General features: G+C 38.7%; 1 protein-coding gene across 3 annotated transcripts; it reads left to right on the top strand.

Moving 5' to 3' along the window:
• Window positions 1-357: 357 nt before the first annotated feature.
• Window positions 358-16,780, top strand: LOC100732818 (U3 small nucleolar RNA-associated protein 14 homolog A-like). 3 transcript variants are annotated; one of them, XM_013148568.3, is made up of 3 exons: window positions 358-580; window positions 2,442-3,845; window positions 11,707-16,780. In XM_013148568.3, exon 3 carries the CDS (start codon window positions 11,844-11,846, stop codon window positions 14,163-14,165), a length of 2,322 nt encoding a protein of 773 aa, XP_013004022.2. In that variant the 5' UTR covers window positions 358-580; window positions 2,442-3,845; window positions 11,707-11,843; the 3' UTR covers window positions 14,166-16,780. The 3 variants fall into 3 exon arrangements, with proteins under 3 accessions (XP_013004022.2, XP_063089639.1, XP_013004023.2); XM_063233569.1 differs by having other exon boundaries at window positions 11,707-12,052; XM_013148569.3 differs by lacking the exon at window positions 2,442-3,845.
• The last annotated feature ends 4,322 nt before the right edge of the window (window positions 16,781-21,102 follow it).

The raw sequence follows: 21,102 nt of genomic DNA, 5'->3' as shown, positions 1-21,102 counted from the left end.
CCACTGCCAGGCACTGTTCATCACTGATGCCAGGGCGATCCCATGAGGCAGGTATTTCACGCTGGCTTCCAAAATGAAATCTACTCTCACTGGAGCTCAATCTCCCTCTGACACTTTCTCCGCCGCGGGCTCCCCACCAGCAGACACCACCTTTATCCCCAGTGCAGCGCGTAGAGGACCGCCGCCCACTTTGCCAGGCTTCCGCCACCACCTCCGGTGGCCACACAGCCGCGACGCGCGCACTGACTGCTCCCAGCATGCCCCGTCTTGCCCTCAGCCTCTGACACCGCAGCTCGCGTGAGCCGCGCGTGCGCAGGCGAGGGCTTGCGTGAGCCGCGCATGCGCAGTAGATGTCCCGCGTGAGTCGTGCGTGCGCGACAGGGGGTTGAGGCGTGTGATGAAGTCGCTGCCTCAGGCTGGCGATTGAACAAACGCCCCTTGTGTGCTGCAGCTCAGAGTGGGTGTTACCAACTCTACTGCTGCTGCCAACCCACTTGGACATCTTGATACACAGGAAGATGGGAGTTTTGGACAGCTTGCGGTTCACTAGCTACCTGAGGGAGCGACGATGCAAATCAAGGTAAGTTATGAACGTGTAGGAGGCGCGCGCACACGCGCCAATATAAACGAAAAGGCGACACACTAGAAAATTAAATTTATTAAAATACTAACAACATCATGCTATTTTAAAAAGTGAACAATAGCTTTTCTTCTGGAAGTGAAAAACATAAATAAATTGTGTAAAAAAAAAAAAAAGTCCCAAGCAAAGAAACCTATTCAAGAACTCTCTTGCAATAGAAAAAATGCTCAACTCAGGATTTAAAAGCATCTAAAAATCAAATAGAGGGTTTTCTTTTATAGGGAAAAATAAAACAAAATTTTGGGAGGAACTGAAAAGCGGGGAGGTGAGCAAGCGGCCTGGTGGGATTAATCAGACAGGAAGTGTATCTCCCCAAGGGCAGCGGTTCTCGGATTTGGGGAAAGGTCAAAGTTCAAGGGCCAGTGGCAAGGAAAGAAGCACAACTAATGCTCTGCCAAACTTAGACTGTAGGTAAATAATGGGCAGTCGTGAACAATTGACCACAAATCAGAAGAGGAGCAAATTTTAGAAAAAATACAAATGAACACAATTATATATTCTGACTTTCTACAGACAACCAAGATTAAATGCCATGGGCAGCCTCTCTGGTATCTTTACAACAATAGGATCATTGGTTCCAAAAACGAATTTATAATAGTTTGTTTTGCACCAAACTTTACATACTGGGTATTATCTCTTAGTAGTTTTTTGTAACATAAACTTTCTTACATGCCAGTGATAGTACTATAGAAAATAGAACTTCACGTAGGACAGCAACCAAACACAAAATACAATGGTACCTCAGTTGAACTTAGTTCTTTCCATGATTCTGGTCATGCTCAGAATTGGATGAGAAGCAATCAAATTCAGTGGTTAAGTTCAGAGTTGACTTTATGGAAAATAGCAATTTGGTTCTCATCCAATTCAGTTTATGACCACAATCTTGGAATAAGTTTGTGAACTGAGATGTCATTGTACTAGCTTTAGGTTATATGAGAAGTCAAGAATAGCTATGTGAAGAAAATTACAGTATGTCATTATTTGGTATGAAAAGGACTTGAGTACCAATTCATCAAGATTGGTGGGGATTAAAGGAATGGGTGGACTGAGAAATTCAATAATCAGTCCTTCTGTTAAATCAGCCATTAAGATGGCAAAAAATAACAGAATCAACTGTTTTGGAATTGTGAAATGTAATATAAAAACACAGGCAGGAGAGTACTTAATGAAGAATTTTGGTTAAGTTTGTAGAATTTGTATTTGCCAAACTCCCATCCCCACTCTCAGTTGTGGAGACTCTGGCAACAGCAACCTGCTTTGCTGGTGCAGCTTACAGGTGCCAGCAGGGAAACAGACTTTGCTTTTTAAAACTGTAATTCAGTATGTTGGCTTCTCCTAAGGTTTCTTGAGAGACTGGCACAGAAGCTTATTTTGTTTTTCCCCTTTTGGGCTCCAGTGGCTTCCTAGGATGAGTCTGTCCAAAGCATTTAAGGAAATAATGCCTATACCTGGTTAGGGCAAGGATTGATATGTGGAACAGTATATGTTAAGCAGCAGACAGCTCCAGATGTCTGGAGAGGACAAGGCAAGGAGGAAGGTTCTAAAAAGAAAAAAAGGTTGAAGAGATACCAAGTAAATTGGGGCAATACAGTATGTGTGCTCTTAGCAAGATGCATGTCCAGAACCTGAGAGAATACTAGATATATCTCTCTGGCTGCTCTTTGAACTTTGCACAAGCAAAAGGGTAAGAGTAAGGCTAAAGTTAAAGATAACACTTATAGGAAGTCTCAGTAAATGTGGAAAGACTGTCCTACTACAGAGGCATTCTTCAGAGACTTGAAATTTTTTTTTCTGGTTTCAGGCATTTAAGGAAGTTTATACAGTAACACCTTGGTTAATGAACGCTTCTGTTCACAAACAGTTGAGTTTGTGAACAGAAGTATTTGGCAAAGTTTTGCTTCCATTTGTGAACTCCACATCGGGTGATGAACACAGCAGCAGCCATCTTCCCCGCATGAATGCAAACTCGGCCATATCCTTGTTCTGACACATGGTCATGGCTTCCAGGAGTCAAGATCAAAGTCACAGATAGACCTGTGCACACTTGCTGTGAAACTTTTTTGTGTGCTTTTCAGCACATACAGTACCGTACAGTATTATTCAATCTAGTATGGCTTCAAAGAAAGTGCAGAGCAAGTATTGTGGTAGAAAGAAAGTGCTGAGCAGTAATGATGTACAGAGCAAGAATGGTAAGAAGATTCTGAAGAAAATAACCATTGAATTGAAGAAGGAAATCATACGAAAGCATGAGGGTGGTATTCGTGTGACTGATCTGGCCTGTGAGTACAAAGTGGCGAAGTCAACAATCTCAACTATTTTGAAGAATAAAGATGCCATTAAAAGAGCTGATGTGGCAAAAGGAGTAACAACATTAACCAAGCAGAGGTCACAAGTGCTGGAAGAGGTGGAAAAACTTTTGTTAGTGTGGTTGAATGAGAAACAGCTGGCAGGTGATAGTGTCAGTGGCGCCATGATCTGTGAAAAAGCCAGAAAATTGCACAGCGATTTACTGCAAGAAAACCTTTCAACTTGTGCAACAGGTGATGCATTTAAAGCCAGTAGAGGGTGGTTTGATAAATTCCGCAAGAGAAGTGGCATCCACAGTGTGATAAGACGTGTTGAGGCTTCTAGTTCTGACAGGGCCGCTACAGAAACCTACAAGAAAGAATTCACAGAATTCATGAATCAGGCAGAAGGATATGTCACTCAGCAGGTATTCAGCTGTGATGAAACAGGGCTTTTCTGGAAGAAAATGCCAAGTAGAACTTACATCACAAAGAAGGAAAAGGCATTACCAGGGCAGAGTGAGCAGCAAAAGGTGATTGTTGAGGAATATTCCACGGAGACAGAGGAAGACAGGGAAGAGGTTAGCAGTGATATGATAAAATCCATTATGAACAAATGGAATGAGTGCCAGGATTTCTTTGAGAAGCACCACCCCAACGTAAATGTAACAAACCGAGTGTTGAATCTGATGAACGATTATGTGGTCTCTCATTTCTGGACGATTATGCAGCACAGGAGAAAACAAGTGCCATTAGGCAGAGATTTTGTCCAAATGGACCCTGCAGCTAAAAGACAAAGAAGAGAGGAAACCTGTGAAGAAGATGTCCTCAATGGCTTTCTGGAGGGTTACTCTCCATCCAAACAATAACACCCCCCACACACCTTCCTGTCCTCTATGCCAGAAATCACCTCAAGCAAGGTTAGTGTTTCCTCTCTTCATATTGTACTTTTGTACTTTTCTTCATGTTTTAGTGGTTCAAAAAATACATATGTTCAGAATGGATTAACCTTATTTATACTGAACTTTATAAGAAAATTTGATTTGGCTTATAAGATCAGTTTGTGACATTTGTAGGGGCCAGAACAGCCCCTTATTTACATTGAACCTTAGGGAAGTTTTACTTGGTTTGTGATCAGTTTGGTTCAGAACCAAAATCATAGAATGAATTAAGTTCATGAACCGAGGTACCCCTATATCTACTAAAGAAAAGGATCTGAAAGTTCAGTGACAACACACTACAAAGAAGTCAGTAAATCTCCAGCTTTGATTCAGGGAGAATTTTTTGTAAATTGGATTCATTTGTAATCCAACAGTGAGTCTTATACAGTACACCTGTGAAAGTTCTCAACTCAGATGTTCATAAGACTGTATAATTTCTGCAAGCTACAATAAATCCCCAGCTTACAAGCAAGTTCTGTTCCTAGAGAATTGTGAATCAGATTCCTTAGAATGCCAAAAGTCTTATTTAGTACAGCTATGAAAGTTCGTAATGTGGATGTTCCTAAGTTGGGGGTTTAACTGTAGTTTGAGAAAGTAACTAGCCAAATTGGTAACTGCTGACCTCAGCAAGAAACGGCAAACAATGGATAAGTGGGAGAATCTGATTCTTAAAGAGATCACATTGGAGTATTAAAAATTACCCAGTATCAACAAAAAATGACATTAAAAACAGAAATCATGTCCCACTCAAAAATTGGATTTATTAAATGAAGATATTAAATTGACTAACTTATATGTATGTACTTAAGAGTTGAAGGCAACCAGAAAGAAAAAAATGGGAGCAAACCAAGAGAATGATATACTGGTATGATCAAATAGACAATATCAATAAAAAAATTAAAGAGGAGCTAAAAGTATATTCTGGAGCTGAAAAGTGTAATAGTTTGTAGGCTGATTAGAGTGTGTGTCCTGAAGACCATGTGTTGAAGGCTTGGTCATTTAGAATGGGGACTTTTAGAAGGTCAAATTATAAAACCATATTTCAAAGATCTATTAAAATGACAGTTAACTATAAAGCTTACACTGTACTCCCTAAAGAAGTGTCTTAAGAGAGTAGAAGTGAAAAATATTTAAAGAAATAATTGCTGAAAACTGCCCAAATCAGGCAAAAACAAAAACAAAAAATAAAATCCTGAAAGTGTGACATACATATTCAAGAAACCAGGGAAATAAAGCCAAAGGAAGCACATCAGTTAAACTTCTGAAGACTAAAGATAAAGAAAAAAGTCTTGAAGGCAGAGACAGAAGACACCTAGGGCAAGATAAATTAAAAGATTAATTTCTGATCTGAAACAGTGACAACCAGGAGATGTAAACATTTCATAAGGAAAAAATAATTGAAGCATGGGTAAAGAAGAACCAGAAAGCAGTGTTTGTTACTAGCAAACATGCACTTAAAGAATAACCAAAGGTTAATGAGAAATATAAAGTAATGATGACAGAAGTCTTAAAACTTGAGAAAACACAGAACATCAGAATAAATGAAAAGAGAAGTAAATGCTGGGAGTGGTGACACACACCTGTAATCCTAGTACTTGGGAGGCTGAGGCAGGAGGATCACCATGAGTAAAGTCCAGTCTGGGATACATAGTTCAAGGCCAGCCTGCACTACCAAGTGAGACCCTGTTTCAAAGCAAATAAAAATAAAATGAAAGTGAAAATTTTTAAAAAAGAATAAATGAATATTCTAATGAATTTCTTAGATTAAAAAAAGTTTGTGCCCTTACTGATAATTATTTTAAATGAAAATGGTCCAAACAGCAGTTAAAAGAGAAAAGATTGATAGAATTGATTGGAAGGGTCATACTGCGAATTGAACCCAAGTACTTCACACTGAACCACATTCCCAGCTCTTTTTACTTTTTAGAGTGAATTTAGTGTACCTGGAGCATCACTTGGGCAGCATATTTGTTTACATAATGATTATCCCTAGGATCACTCAATTTGGTGTCATTTTAACCAGTTGATTCTTATTAATCAAACTACACTCAAACATCATTTTTTATATTTTCTTTTAGAAAAATTGACTCCCAAACCTACAAGTTTTGGTCACCCAGTATTTAAGTAATTTGACTTGTAAATAATTAAAATGGTCCAATTTGGCTGTTTATAAGAAGCTTAACTTTAAATCAAGTTAGGCACATCTGTGTACCCCTATAGTCCCAGTAACTCAGGAGACTGACTGGAGAATTGCTGAGGTTAAAAGTTAGAGGCCACCTGGATAACATAAAGCTTGCTAACCTTTTATGGGTTGCATTAAGAATGTCCTCCCAAGGGGCTGGGGATTTAGCTCAGCGGCATAAGCACCTGCCTTGTAAAGCAGGCAGTCGTGAGTTCAATCCCCGGTACCAATAAAAAGGAAAAAGACAAAAAAAAAAAAAAAAAAAAAAAGAATGTCCCCCCAGAGAGTATAACCATTATAGAAATCAGTTTGGAAATTCTTCAGAGAACTAAAATTAGAAATTACATATGACCAAGCTATCTCCCTTCTAGGTATCTTCCCCAAGAGCTAAAGACATCATAGTATAGCCATACATGCATATCAATGTTTATAACAACACAATTCATAATAACTAAGTCCTAGGAGCTGCTCATATACCCATTAACAGACTATTAGATCAAGAAAATGTGGTATGTGATGGAATACTACTCCACTATAAAGAAGGACAAATTTGAGACATTGTAGGAAAATGAGTGCACCTGGAAACTGCAGTGTTAGGGAAATAAGCCAGACACACAGGCTGAAGTGCATATAGTAGTTCTCATTTGAGTGAAGAAAAATACAAACAGCACAGTAAAGGATGGATAGGAGGGGACAGTGGAATAGATCTCTTCCCAAGAGAATGTGGGTGAGAGGAGAGGGGGAAGGGAAGGAGAAGTAAGTAGAATAAAGATAGGCCATACACAGGAACCTAATAACTTTAACAAATACAAACATTGTGTCTCATACACATGAGATAATATCCACAAGGATGAAAATGGTGAAAGGATTTAGAAGAGGAAGGAAGGGGAAGGAGATTTTGAAAAAACAGCAACAAGATGTATTATGTAATGAACCCAGTCCCCAAAATGATTGTAAACTGCATGCACTGCAAAGGTACAAAAAAAAGGGAGGGGAGGGTCCCCTAAGGGCCTCACGTGCTTAGTGGCAGAGCTTATCCAGCAATATAGCTGACTTGTTATTAGGAGATGGTGTCTGATGAGAAGAAGAGGATCACTTATGACCTAGAAGGGTGTATGTATCTCCTTCCTAGGTTTATCACATCTCTGTTCTCTGGCTGCTATGATGTGAGCAGCTGTCCTCCACAATTCCTCGCTGGTAGGCCATTCCTGCCTTGCAGCCAGCTGATCATGGAGTGTAACTGTGAGCCAAAACAAATACAAGTTGTGAGTGTCAGATACTGTGTCTCAGGGATAAAGAAAGTGATTGGGACACAACCAGAAAAAAATTAAGGTTAAAATTAAAGAAATGGAAAGTAATATGCAATACAATTTTTTTTATTTTAAAGAGATTAAGTCAAAACAGGACATAACAGAGCAGATCAGAACAGAACAATGTAAGCAGAACAGTATTTCACCAGAAGACAATGCATAACTAACAGTAACTACCACGATGTCTCTTTCTTTGAAATAGCTGAATATAACTTCGTATACAATAGTATCAAACATAACAAAATAGTATAAAAACATTCAAGAGGATGAGAGTATTACAGGGTTTTCAGAATCAAATAACAGAAAACAAACAATGACTATGATATTATCTGATTTTCCATAGGAAATTTGTTTGTACTTTCACACGTAATATAATCCAATAAGGTACAACATGATAGAGCCAATGGAAACAGAAGAACAAGAGCATGGTAGGACTTCAGAGTAAGATGATATTATATCAGTACTGGCTATTATAATGACTTGTTTCCTTCAAATTAGCTGTTCATACCATCACAGATAATAAAATCAAAAAACCAGGACAAACACATTACAACTGCGATCATTATAAGGCTTCAAAACAATGTAATGGGGAATCATGATTACCCTAATGTACTGTTACTAATTACCCTTATGTACTGTTACTATTTCTTACATTAGGAAGACTATACAGTATTTATATATGTGAGTTTGATTTATTGTGCTTATGAGTATGGTCTCAAGTTGCGCCCATTTATTAGTAAATATCTCAGTGTGATCATTCTTTATAGCTGAGTAGTACTCCATTGTATAAAAATATCACACCTTTTTTATCCATTCCTCAGTTGATGGACACTTAGATTGGTTCCAAGATCTGGTTATTACAAATTGTGCTGCTATAAACATGGGTGCACATATATCACTGTGATATGATGCTTTCAGTTCTGGGAATATGCCCAGAAATGGAATAGCGGGGTGGAATGGGACCTCCAATCCCAGATTTTTGAGGAATCTCCAGACTGACCTCCATAGTGGTTGCACCAGTCCGCACTCCCACCAACAGTGCAGGAGCGTTCCCCACATCCTCTCCAGCATTTATTGTTGATAGTTTTCTTGATCCTGGCCATTCTTTCTGGAGTGAGATGGAATCTCAGTGTTGTTTTAATTGGCATTTCTCTAATGAGTAATGATGATGAACATTTTTTCATGTATTTATTTGCCATTTATATTGCTTCATCTGAGAACTGTGTATTCATCTCAGATGCCCACTTTTGGATTGGGTCCTTGAGTTTCAGGGGTCTGATTTTTTTAAAAATTACATGTTTTAGACAAAAGTCCTTTGTCTGAGGGACAGTTCACTAAGATTTTTTCCCAGTTTGTGAGTTTTCTTTTCACTGTGCTGGAGATTTCTTTTGACATGCAGAAACTTTTTAAGAAGATATGATCCCAGTTCTTGATTCTGGGAAGTATTTCCTGTACGGTTTGATTCCTATTCATGAATTCTCTACCTACCCCTATGTCTTCAAGATGTTTACCTACTTTGTCTTCCAACAGATTTAGTGTTTCTGTTTTAATATTCAGATCTTTGATCCATTTAGATTTTAGTTTAGTATATGGTGATCAGCATGGGTCTAGTTTTAATTTTCAGCATATGGAGAGCCAGTTTTTCCAGCACTATTTATTAAAGAGACTGTCGTTTTTCTAGTGAACATGTTTGGTGCCTTTATCAATGATAAGGTGGTTGAGTGTGTTGGTAGTTGTGGTGGTATCTTCTAGTCTATTCTATTGGTCTTCAGATCTATTTTTATTCCAGTACCATGTTGATTTTATTACAATAGCTTTGTAGTATAATTTCAAGTCAGGGATTGTGATGCCTCCTGCTTTGCCTTTGCTGCTTAGAATTGCCTTGGCTATTCTAGGTCTCTTCTAGTTCCAGATGAATTTTAGGAGTGATTTCTCTAGGTCTATGAGGTATGTTGATGGTATTTTCATTGGGATTGCATTGAATCTGTATAGCAGTTTGGGGAGAATGGCCATTTTCACAATATTTATTCTCTCTATCCATGAGCAAGGGCTATCTTTCCATTTTCTAAGATTTTCTTCAATTTCTTTTTCAGGGTATTATAGTTTTCCCTGTATAGATCTTTTACTTCTTTCGTGAGATTAATTCCTAAGTGTTTCATTTTTTTTGGATGTTAGTGTGAAGGGTGTGGCTTCTCTTATTTCTCTCTCCAAAATTTTGTTGTTATTGTATAGAAATGCTATTGATTTTTGAGCATTGATTTTGTATCCAGCTACATAGCTGAATTTATTTATTATATCTAGGAGTCTTTCAATGGAGTTTTGGGGGTGTTCTATGTAGAGTATCATGTCATCTGTGATGATTTAACTTCCTCTTTTCCTATTTACCCCTTTTATTTCTCTCTTTTGTTTAATTGCTCTGGCTAGTATTTCCAGTACTATATTGAATAGGAGCAGTGATAGGGACATCCTTATCTTGTGCCTGATTTTAAGGTAAAGGCCTTCAGTTTTTGGCTATTTAATATGATGCTGGCTGTTGGTTTGTCATAGATGACCTTTATCATATTGAGGTAAAGACCATCTGTTCCAATTTTCTGTAAGTTTCTTATCATGAATGAGTGTTGGACCTTATCAAAAGCTTTTTCTGCATCTATAGAAATGATCATGTGCAATACAAATATTAAAAGCAGGAGTGACTGCATTAATAGTTCATAAATAAATAGATAAAATGGATTTCAGAGCATTACTAGAAAGAAAAATATTGCATAATGATAAAAAGGATCATTCTACTACCAAGAATATGACATAACCCTAAATATGTACACATCAAACAGAACTTTAAAATAGTAATAAAGGATGAAATAGACTATTCAATAATTATAGCTGGAAACATCCATATCCTACTTACAATACTAGGACCATGAAATAATAAAGAATATATGTGAAAAATAAATCAGCTAAGATCTCTTTGAGATTGTAGAACACCCCATGCCAAACCAACAGAACACATTTTTAAAGTACCAATGGAAAATATATGACAAGTGACTATACTAGGTCATAAAATAAGCCTTATTAAATTTAAAATGGTAAAAAGTGTTTGGGTTATTTTCTCTGATCATAATGGAGTAAAACATGAAACCAGTGGAATGGTATCTTGGTCCACAAACACAGTTTGTTCCATACTGGTCATGAACTGAATCAAATTTCCCTGGACACTCATTGTCATACCTTAATTCACAGTGTTTCTGTTTGTGAGCAATTCAATTCTCTACAAAAATTGTGGAACAAATTAAGTTTGTGAACCAAGATACCACTGTAATGTAAAAGATGACAGGAAATTATGAAAGAACATTTATCTAACCTATGAATAAAAGATAGTTTCAAAGGAAAATGTTTTTAAAGCAGGCTCTTGCTGTGTACTTTAGGCTGGCTTTGAGCTCACTACATAGCTCAGGCTGGCTTCTAACTTGGGACAGTCCTGGCTCAGCCTCCTGAGCACTGGGAGTAGAGGCATACCTAGCTCAAAGAAAAATGTTAAAGTATATAGAATGATGGAAAATGTTAGTGTAGCATATAAAAATATGTGACATGTAGCTAAAACAGTGTTGTAGTATAGCTAGGGCTGGGGATTTAGCTCAGTGGCATAAATACCTGCCAGGCAAGTGTGAGGGTCATGAGTTCAATCCCTGGGGCTGCAAAAACAAAAAAAAGGTATAGCTGTAAATGCTGGTACTAGAAACAAAAGAAAGGTCTGACATCAGCTTTCTAAGTTACTACCTCAAGACACTTAAGCAAAGTAAGAACAAAATACACTCTAAGTAACTAGACATGGAAAATGATAAAATTTTGCTATGGTTCCAGAATGACTTATTCTCACCCAAACTTTATGTTAAATTATGGTTCTCAATGTAATTGTTGAGAGGTGGTAGGGCGTTTAAGAGTTTCTCGAAGTCTACACTTATTAATGTATTACATTTCTTGTAGGTGTCAATTTTTCTTTCAAGAGTGGATTGCTACAAAGTGGATCAAGTTCAATGCCTCTTTGATTCTCTTTTCTGCATGTACCTATTTCCCTTTGTGCTGTTCCACACATATAGAAATGTAGCCCTCACCAAAAGCTACACAGACACTGGGGTAGAACCATGAGGCAAAACAAACCTCTTTATTTTTTTGGTGTTTGTGTGTATGTATGTTTTTGTTTTTGTTTTTGAGTTTTTTTTTTTTTTTTTGTGCTGGGGAAGATCAAATTCATGACCTCACAGGCAGGCACTTATGCCACTGAGCTAAATCTCTGGCCTTTTTTTTTTTTTTTGTCTCTTACAATTACTTACTCTTGGATGTTCTGTTACAGAAATTGAAAATGGACTAAGACAAGATCAAAAGCAAGAACAGTGAAACTGAAAACTAATGGAGAAAAATCCATGAAATGAAACTCTGGTTTCTCAAAAACAAAAAAGCTTTGCCTTCCACTTTTGATGTGTGTAGTTGATGCAGGCTGCCAAGATGAATGCTCTCCAAACTATAGAGGGTCTCTTGACTTTAAGCCAGCAGGAAGAACTTGTGGATTTACCAAATAGCTATCCCTTGAGTGCTAGTGAAGATGAGGGGGACAGTGATGGAGAGAGAAAACATCAAAAGCTTCTGAAAGCCATCAGTTGTCTCGATGAAAAGAATAGATGGAAATGGACTGAGCGGTCTGAGGCTAGTTTACAGGTCTCAGAATTCAACATGAGTTCTGAAGGATCAGGAGAAAAGCTGGTCCTTTCCGATCTTCTTGAGCCTGTTAGAACTTCATCTGCATTGGCTGCTGTGAAAAAGCAACTGAATAAAGTTAAATCCAAAAAGACTATGGAATTACCCCTTAACAAAGAAGAAGTTAAACAGATCCACAGAGAAATAGCATTCAATAAGACATCACAAACCCTCTCCAAGTGGGACCCTATTGTTCTCAGGAACTGGCAAGCAGAGCAGCTGGTATTTCCCTTGGAGAAGAAACAGCCAGCCTTTGTTCCCATTGAACTTGTCCTCAGTGGTTGGAAGGCAAGAACCCCCCTGGAGCAGGAAATCTTTAACCTCCTTCATAAAAACAGGCAGCCAGTGACAGATCCTTTATTGGCTCCCATGGAAAAGGCTGCTCTCAAAGCTATGAGCCTGGAAGAGGCCAAGATGCACCGAGCAGAGCTTCAGAGGGCCCGGGTTTTGCAGTCCTATTATGAAGCCAGAGCAAAAAGAGAGAAGAAAATCAAAAGTAAAATGTTTCACAGAAACATGAAGAAAGAAAAGGCCAGGAAAGCCCTGAAAGACTTTGATCATCTGTGGAAGGTAAATCCTACTGCTGCATTGGATGAACTGCAAAAAATGGAAAAGGCCAGAGTGATGGAGCGAATGAGCCTGAAGCACCAGAACAGTGGGAAATGGGCCAAGTCAAAGATGGTTATGGCCAAATATGACTTGGAAGCTCGCCAAGCTGTGCAAGAACAATTGGCTAAGAACAAAGAACTGACACACAAACTCCAGATAATCTCAGAGAGTGAAGAAGAGAAGAGGGGTACCAAAGAGGAAGAATCTCTTGTCCCTGATGTACTGAATGAGGTACAGATGTGTACAGATGGACCAAATCCTTGGCTGCTTAGGGGTTGTAACAGTGATACAAAAGAGAGTGAAATCCAGCCAGACCCTGAACAACAGCCTGAGCCTGTCATCCCAAAGTTTCCTAAAACTGAGGAAGATGAAAGACCAGCAGCAGAGGAAGAAATTTTGTTGAAAGGATTTGGGGAAAGTCGATCCCTTAGAGAAAGATTTCAGCTCAACCGTGACACTGAGTCAGTGGGCTGCCAAGAAACAAAAGATTCTAGCACCCAGGACATACTGGCCAAATTGAAGGCATTGAATCAGAAACTAGAAAACCGTCACTCCAGCAAGCAAACAGTGAGTCCAGCAGGGACTGTTCTCCAGGTGCAGAGAGAGGAATGTATCCCAGAAGAAGAGGAATCTCTGTTGTTGCAGAGGCCAGAGAGAGTGCAAATTCTGGAAGAACTAGAAGGTCTGGGCAAAGAAGAATATTTTCAAAATAAGGAGCTTCCTAGACCTTTGTTAAAATGGAAGCAAATGAAGAGAAACCCAAATAACCAGACTGATTCCCCTAAGGGGAAGAAAAAGGAGCAAATGATTGATCTCCAGAATCTTCTAACTACAGAACCTCCTTCCGTGAAATCTTTGGCCATTCCCACAGCAATAGAGGAGTTGGAAGATGAAGAGAAGCAAAATCTAAAGCAGATGATAAAGGAAGCTTTTTCTGGAGATGATGTCATCAGCGATTTTTTGAAAGAGAAGAGAGAGGCTATGAAGGCAAGTAAGCCAAAGGCTGTGGACCTGATGCTGCCAGGCTGGGGCAAGTGGGGAGGTGCAGGTCTGAAGCCCAGTGCCAAGAAAGGACGCCGGTTCCTCATTAAAGCCCCTGAAGGTCCTCCAAGAAAAGACAAGGATTTGCCAAATGTAATTGTCAGTGAGAAGCGCAACATCCATGCAGCAGCTCATCAAGTACAGGTGCTTCCGTATCCATTCACTCATCATCAACAATTTGAAAGGACCATTCAGACTCCTATAGGGTCTTCATGGAACACCCGGAGGGCCTTCCAAAAGCTCACCACCCCCAAGGTGGTCACCAAGCCAGGCCATATAATTAAACCCATAAAAGCAGAGGATGTGAGCTGCCACTCCTCAAAGTTAGGCCTCTCTGTCATACAGAGCGTCACAGCACAACCCACTGGAAATAAAAAACAAAAAACAGATAAAAGCTTTGTAGATTAAGTTGTCCAAGGACTGACCTCTTGGTGCCCAGGACTGGAATCCTTGACTGCTCATCCTTTGATTGTTTGATGTTGCAGGATCAATTTCAAAACCAGTTTAGCACATTTTGGGTGTGATTAAGCCACATTTTAGAAGTAAAAGCTTTTTTTTTTTTTAAGTTGTAAAAAACAGTAAAACTTTAGCACAACTAAGAATTGAAAAAATACCAGAGTGGTTAAATGGGAACTATCATTACATTTATTTTTTGTTTCGTTTTGTTTTTCATTCCTCTTCACTTTTTTGGAGGGGAGAACTTTTGAGCTGGCCCTGAGTAGGTAGCCCCAGGCTGGCCTCAAACCTGTACCTATCCTGCCTCAGCCTCCAGAGTTCTGGAATCAAAGCTGTGGCCCACCACATGAGCATATATATATATATATATATATATATATATTTTTTTTTTTTACCCCTTTAACCATTGATTCCAGGTAGGCAAGACTGATTTAACATTAAAAATATATTTGTAAAGTAAAAACCTGTCTGTAATTCACCACATCAGTAGTCTAAAAAATATCACTGTATGCAGAAAACCTGTTTGATCAAGTCAGATACCCATTTGTGGTTGAAAGAAACAATCAGCAATTGAATAGAAAGCAAACTTCTTTAACTTGATTCAAATATTCACATAGCTATCATATTTAATGTTGAAAGAGTAAATGCTTTCCCCTTAAAATCAGGAATAAGGTAAAGTTGTTATTTATGTAACTCTGATTCAACAATATTGGAGGGCCAGGGATATATCTCACTGGCACAGTGGCTGCCTGGCAGGCATGAGGTCCTGAGTTTGATTCTTGGTACCAAAAAGGAAAGAAAGTAATATTGGAAATTTTGGCAAGGCACCCCCCAAAAAGTAATTAAAATTATATAGATTAGGAAGTAAAGTGTTTACTACTTACAGATGACATTGTATCTTACAGAATAAGCAAATACAAAAAGATAAAGGACACAATATATTTCTTGTATAATAACAAGGAATAAGTGAATACAAATTCACAATCTCCTTTACAGTTGCTCCATGACAGGAAGTACTAAGGTATCAGCATGACAAACCCAGCATTTTATTCTGAAAATTACAAAACGATCATCAAAGGAGACCTAAATAAAAGAAGTGTGTTGTGTTCATTGATTAGAAACCTCAATATAGGGAATGTGATTGCTGAGTGAGTACAGAGAAGCAGTGCTAAAACAGGCAACTTGTTATTTGTTCTCTTCCTGTGGGATAAGGAGGAAGAGTTAAGGGGTCCTGGAAGCTTGTGGGTGGGCCAAGCATCTATGGCACTGTTCAGCCATAAAAGTAGATGTGTCTTGCTGGTACAGAAATACTCTTATTCATAGCTGATACCTCACTGTCCATCTTTCCCAACATCAGCTGCTTTGAGTTGTGACTGACATGTCTCTATAATTAAGGGGCTAGAATGCCCTACACATATGTCCGAATATGCCAGGGGATTTGGAAGGAAGGAAGAGTCTTAATCATGTACAACTGTAATAGATTTGGGAACTCTAGTAACCGTAATAACTCATCCGTCAGGGCAACACAGCTGTGATAAAAATGCCAAGGGTTGTAGGGCAGAGCTGCAGTCTGCAGAGGGCTGTAAAGGAAAAGCCATGGAGCCCAGCACTTCCCTGTGCCAGGAAGTACCCAGGCCTTGGAGAAGGACCCAAAGGGAATAAATTTTCCTTGATTCTTTTCCTCATAGCCCAAACCAGGAGGTAGCAAGATCTTTTGAAAGCTATACAGCCTGACATGAGTAGACATTTAGCTTCTGTGTTCCTGTAGGAAGCAAAGCACCTGAAAAGCTGGCGTGATTCCAACGAACATTGTGGTTGGGAACAGAATGACGCTATGGATGGGGCCTTTGGGCTATATCAATCTCTATTGAGTTTGCATCTGAATTATAGTAGGGTGTCTCAAGCTTGCAATGTTCTGTGTTACATATGCCAGAAGGTACTATTCCATTGATGAGGAGCTGTAGACAAATTTAGCAGAACCAAATCCTCTATCATAGCTAGCAGTGCTTGGCCCATGATTTGGCATGAGTTTGTTTTATCTGCCTGAATTCTTTGGAAATATAAGAAAAAACAAGTTTCTAGACCTGATGGTTTTCTTACTGGAGATTTGCTTTAGGGTGTAGGATTTGGGATTATGACCTAGCTACTGTGTAGGCCCCCTTTGAAGTGGAGCTATTGGCTTCTAGAAGAGCTGTCATCAGAATCTAGTATCTGACCTGTAGACACCAGTTGATTCTCCAACCTGATATACCCATTTTGGGGATGAGTGCATTTGAAGTTCATCTCTGAAAAAGCCCCTGAGCCTCACTTGGACATGGCCTAGGAAATGCAACATATTGTGTTAAAAATGCAAACTTATGCCAACGTGACAAATAGAGAAAAATCAGCATAATGTGAACTTCAGTTTACTTATGTGCAATATTGTGTGCAGGAAACAGGTGAATACAGGAAATACCACAATCAAGTCATGGACAGATACACAATCACAATATATACAGATGTCTTCATAGATACAGCATTTCGGTGTTTTACCCATTTAATGTGTATAAAAGCTAATTTTTAAACTAGGTTTCTGTCTTTTCTCATACGTGCTTGATAAAGATTTGAGTGTTTTGTTTAATCCCCCCCTTTTTTTTTTTTACCATAAGCCATATAATTTTTTTAGGTGGTTTCTTGCTGTGTTTCCCTGGCTGGCCTTAAGATTCTGAGTTAAGCAACTTTCATGCTAGTGGCAACCACCTGACAGATCCTCAAAGCTTTCCCCTCTGTGCGTACAATATCTCAGACAAGCTCAAACCACTTTCTTTGTTAGAACTTAAACAAAATAAAGGGACATACCTTGAGGAGGACTGGCAATTAGACTTTCCTCAAAAAATTCCATTTGGAAGATTTAAACAGCTGTTAGCCCTAATTGACACCTATATAGGCTAGATTAAAGCCTTACCCATTCAGAAAAAGCACTGAGGTAGTCAAGTTACTTATTAAAGAAATCATTCTCAATTTGGATTACCCTACTCCCTCCAGAGTAACAGTGGGCCTTCTTTTACCTGTTAAGTAAGTCAGGGAAGTAAAAGCTCTAAGAATTTGCCATTTGCATTTCTCCTGGTGGCCTCAATCCTCTCTAAAGGTAGAGAGAGCCAACCAGACCCTACAGTTTTGCTCTGGCAAAACTTAGCCGAGAGATGTCTGAGTCCCAGATTGGATTAGTGCCTATGGCATTCATGAGGGTTTATAACATCTCCCAAACTGGGCTATGTTTGAGCCTATTTGAGATGTTATATGGGAGGCTATTTGAGAGTTGCCCTCAATGGAGTAGGACACCATGGGACAATTAAAAACTCATAGTTAAACATCTGACCTTCAAAGTGACACATCAGAGCAGGAAAAAGAATCTCCAACTAGGGGCCCCCTCAACTCCAACTATGGCTATAGATCAAGAAGAGGGTTTTCTAGAGAAGTAAGTAAAAAAAGAATGAAATAAATGAATTGGCTCAACCATGATATCAAGGGGTACCCAGAATTCCTCATAGGGGATGGTGATATCCATGAAGAGAGCTGTTGCAGCCTCTCCTGGGCCTCCTCAGACTAGGAAATCAGGCTTTTGACTGGCATAGCCCCTCTTTGGGAGCAGGGACAGTCACAGCTCCAATGCCATGAGTCAGGCACATTAGCTTCTTTACATTTGGAGCAGCATTAGAGAGAGGCTTGGTGTAATTTTGTGTCCAGAGTCCAGTGTCCTTTTGCACTTGAAACAGAAACTCCCCAGTTGTCCCTGGAATTTCCCTTAGATGATGTGGATGAATTTTAAGTATTGCTCAATTATGACAGCTATAATCTTAGTCTTTCTCTTTTGTCCTTCCTCTGGATTCAAATTTTTGAACACAGAAAAGATTGTTCCTGGCAATTGGGTTGTCTGTGGGCCCATCTGGAATTTTTGTAGTTTACACCAAATATCTGGGGCTAGTTGACAAATGAAATAGTATCCCACTGATGTGTCTCCCTCTGTGGAAGATTGATCTATATTAGTATATTTATGAAATATACTGATGCACATTTTCATCTCCATGGTAAAAGCAGCCAGCACATCAAACATTATTTTTTTCCATTACTAGTATTTTTCATTGCTTGTTTTGTTTTTTGAGACAGTCTCTCACTGTACAGTGAAGACTTCTTTGAACTCACCTATACAGCCCAGGCTGACTTCAAACTCCTGGCTATCTTCCTGCCTCAGCTTTGCAAGTGCTAGGATTACAGGCATATGCCAACATGTCTTAGTTTGGTTCTGTTGAAGGAAGAACAGCTTCTCTAGGATGGTTTCCTTCCCCTTGTAAGGCATATTGCTCACTGCCTAGTTCTAGCCTCTTGTAGGATTCTCTGTCTTTCTGATAGGTGGTCTGGTCATTCTTTGTACTGGTGGACATCTGCAACTGAAAAGAGGGCCTGATTTACTGGCCTGGGGACTGCCAGGAGGAGGCTGAATAGACCTCCCAGTATTATCGAACAGGTCAGAGGGACTTACATCTCTGTGAAAGACAGGTGAGGTTTCCAGGAAAGGGTCAGCTGCTTTCTCAGGGCCATTGTAAATGGCATAGTTTGTGAGCTTCCCTTGTAGCAAAGGGTCACAAAAGCTTCAGTGTAAGGCATTTCTTTTCACCTCTGTTTTAAGTAGAAGTATAACTAAAGACTAGTCTTATAATCTGAAGTACCATCCTATACCCATTCTTATCATTTGCTAGTTCATACAAATGAAAACCTTGAAAAATAAAATAGTTTTTAAAAAAGAAAACTTTATTGCAGTAGTAGATAAGCTGTTTCTGTTTTAAACTGTCAGAATCCAATCTTTCCCACCCAAGGATATGGCCTAATGATGAAGTCGATGAAACCCACATGGCAAGGTCCAAGATGTTTTCCACTGAGTCATCTTGGGGCCTACATAGAAAGGAACAATTAGGTCTTGGTTCCTTAAAATGATGTCCCATGTGGAAGGAGGAGACCCAAAAGCCCCTTGTGAGCCCCTAGTGAGTAGAAATACTCCAGTACTGACTAGAGAGGCATCTGTGTCTAAACCTAAAATGATGCTGATACCTTTCACAAAAACAGAAGAAGGGAAGGGCCGGCTGAGGGCTTTTTGTCTCTATACTGGGGCCCATTAACTCATTAAGGAGAAAGGCATTTGGCTACTACTTGATGGCTCTACCTAGCCCTTTGGTTCCCTTTGCCACTCAGTTGAGCCATTCGATGCCTCTTTACCTAAGCACAATGAAGCAATTTGGGAAAAATATCTCTTGCTGTTTACTCTAATAGAAGAAGTTTTGGTAACTTCTTTAAGGCAATAGAGACAGAAATCCTTTTCTCCCCTAAGAATGAGCATGGTCCTGCTTTTGTATACTCAGTTACTTACGTTTTAAACACCTAATTTGTTCTGCTCAGGCTGTTAGTCATATGTTTCTAAATTACCTACATTTTGTTAACAGAAACAAATGGATCTAGCCAGGAAGCATTAGCTCCAAGTAGGGTCTAGGACCCTGCAGAAATTGAGTCAGTGAGAGCCTGCTGGCCACTGCAGACAAGAATCAGCAAGAGTTTTAAAATGGCAAAATTTTTCTCTTCCCTATGGGAAGATACTGCATCATTTTAAATATTTTTTTTGAATTTTTTTTATTTAAGTAAAAAAGAAAAAAAAACAGTGAAAGGGTACAAGTTATACAGATTTACAGAAGAAAAAAATGAACAGTAGGAAATCATTAGTTAATGGATTACATATTGCTATCTTAGAAATAATTGTTCAAGTCACAAAATTAAAGCTTGTAGAGTGGACATTCCAACAATGATACTGCAAACAGTTCTGTTCAATGATCCAATAAAACTCTGTGATATCATTTTCTATCTTATACACTTAAATATACATGCAGTTATATCATTTAGAGCACTTTCTTTTCCTCTCTTTTGTACAATGACTATTACACGTTTTGGGTTTCATTGCTCCCACGGTTCTTATTGCTTTTTTGGAAGAGAGTAAAACCAAATGAGACATAACAGAACAGAATCGGTCAAGTCAAAAGGGTGGACATAATAGATAATATAAAAACATAATACAAGGTGATCAACAATGGTTACCATAATGCCTCCCGCTATCTCTAATAGAATTGCCTATATGATTAGTTATAATACAATTGAACAAAACAGTAAAGAACAAAACCGACAAAACCAAAACATTGGAGACATTGTAGGTCTTCAAAAGTAGATAAAAGTCAACGAGAATGGGCGTTATAATGAATCTCATTATCTTCACAGCTGATGCCTAAACTTTCGACCCTGATACTATCCAGCAAAACAGAATAGGGGAACATCAGTCAAAAACAAGATGGTGAGAGTAATACAGGGCTTCAAATCGAGATAATAGAAAGTCAAAGTGGGTTACTATATTATATCCTGCTATTTTTTCCCTTTAATTAAACGGATAAAAATAAAAAAGTAAATAATGGAGTGGAGATTGAGAAAAAAGAGGGCATAACAGCGAAACAGCGCAGATCAAAACATAACCATTTAAGCAGAATAGTGTTTCACCACCAGATAATTCCGACCCAAAAGTAATTACCATATTGACTCTTTCCTTGAAGTCCTTGAGTACAACTTCGTATACTGTAGCATTAAGTATATCGAAACAATGTAAAACGATTTAAGAGAATGACAGCATTATAGAGTATTTAGAATCGACTAACAGAAAATGAACAATGGTTTCTGTATAATCTCCTTGTCTTTAAAAGGTTTTTGCTTATACTATCGTACATAATAAAATCCAATAAGATACAACCTGTTTAGACAATTGGAGACAGAAGAACAAAAGCTAGATGAGACTTCAAAACAAGATGATACTAAATCAGTATTA

Source organism: Cavia porcellus, unplaced genomic scaffold, assembly GCF_034190915.1.
Source record: "Cavia porcellus strain 051 isolate PalLab524CR breed Dunkin Hartley unplaced genomic scaffold, mCavPor4.1 scaffold_23, whole genome shotgun sequence".
Lineage (NCBI taxonomy): Eukaryota > Metazoa > Chordata > Mammalia > Rodentia > Caviidae > Cavia > Cavia porcellus.
This window is presented reverse-complemented; position numbering and strand designations above follow the sequence as displayed.

Coding starts and splice junctions, on each gene's coding strand:
- LOC100732818 (XM_013148569.3), top strand. CDS start 11,844: ATGCAGGCTGCCAAGATGAATGCTCTCCAAACTATAGAGGGTCTCTTG.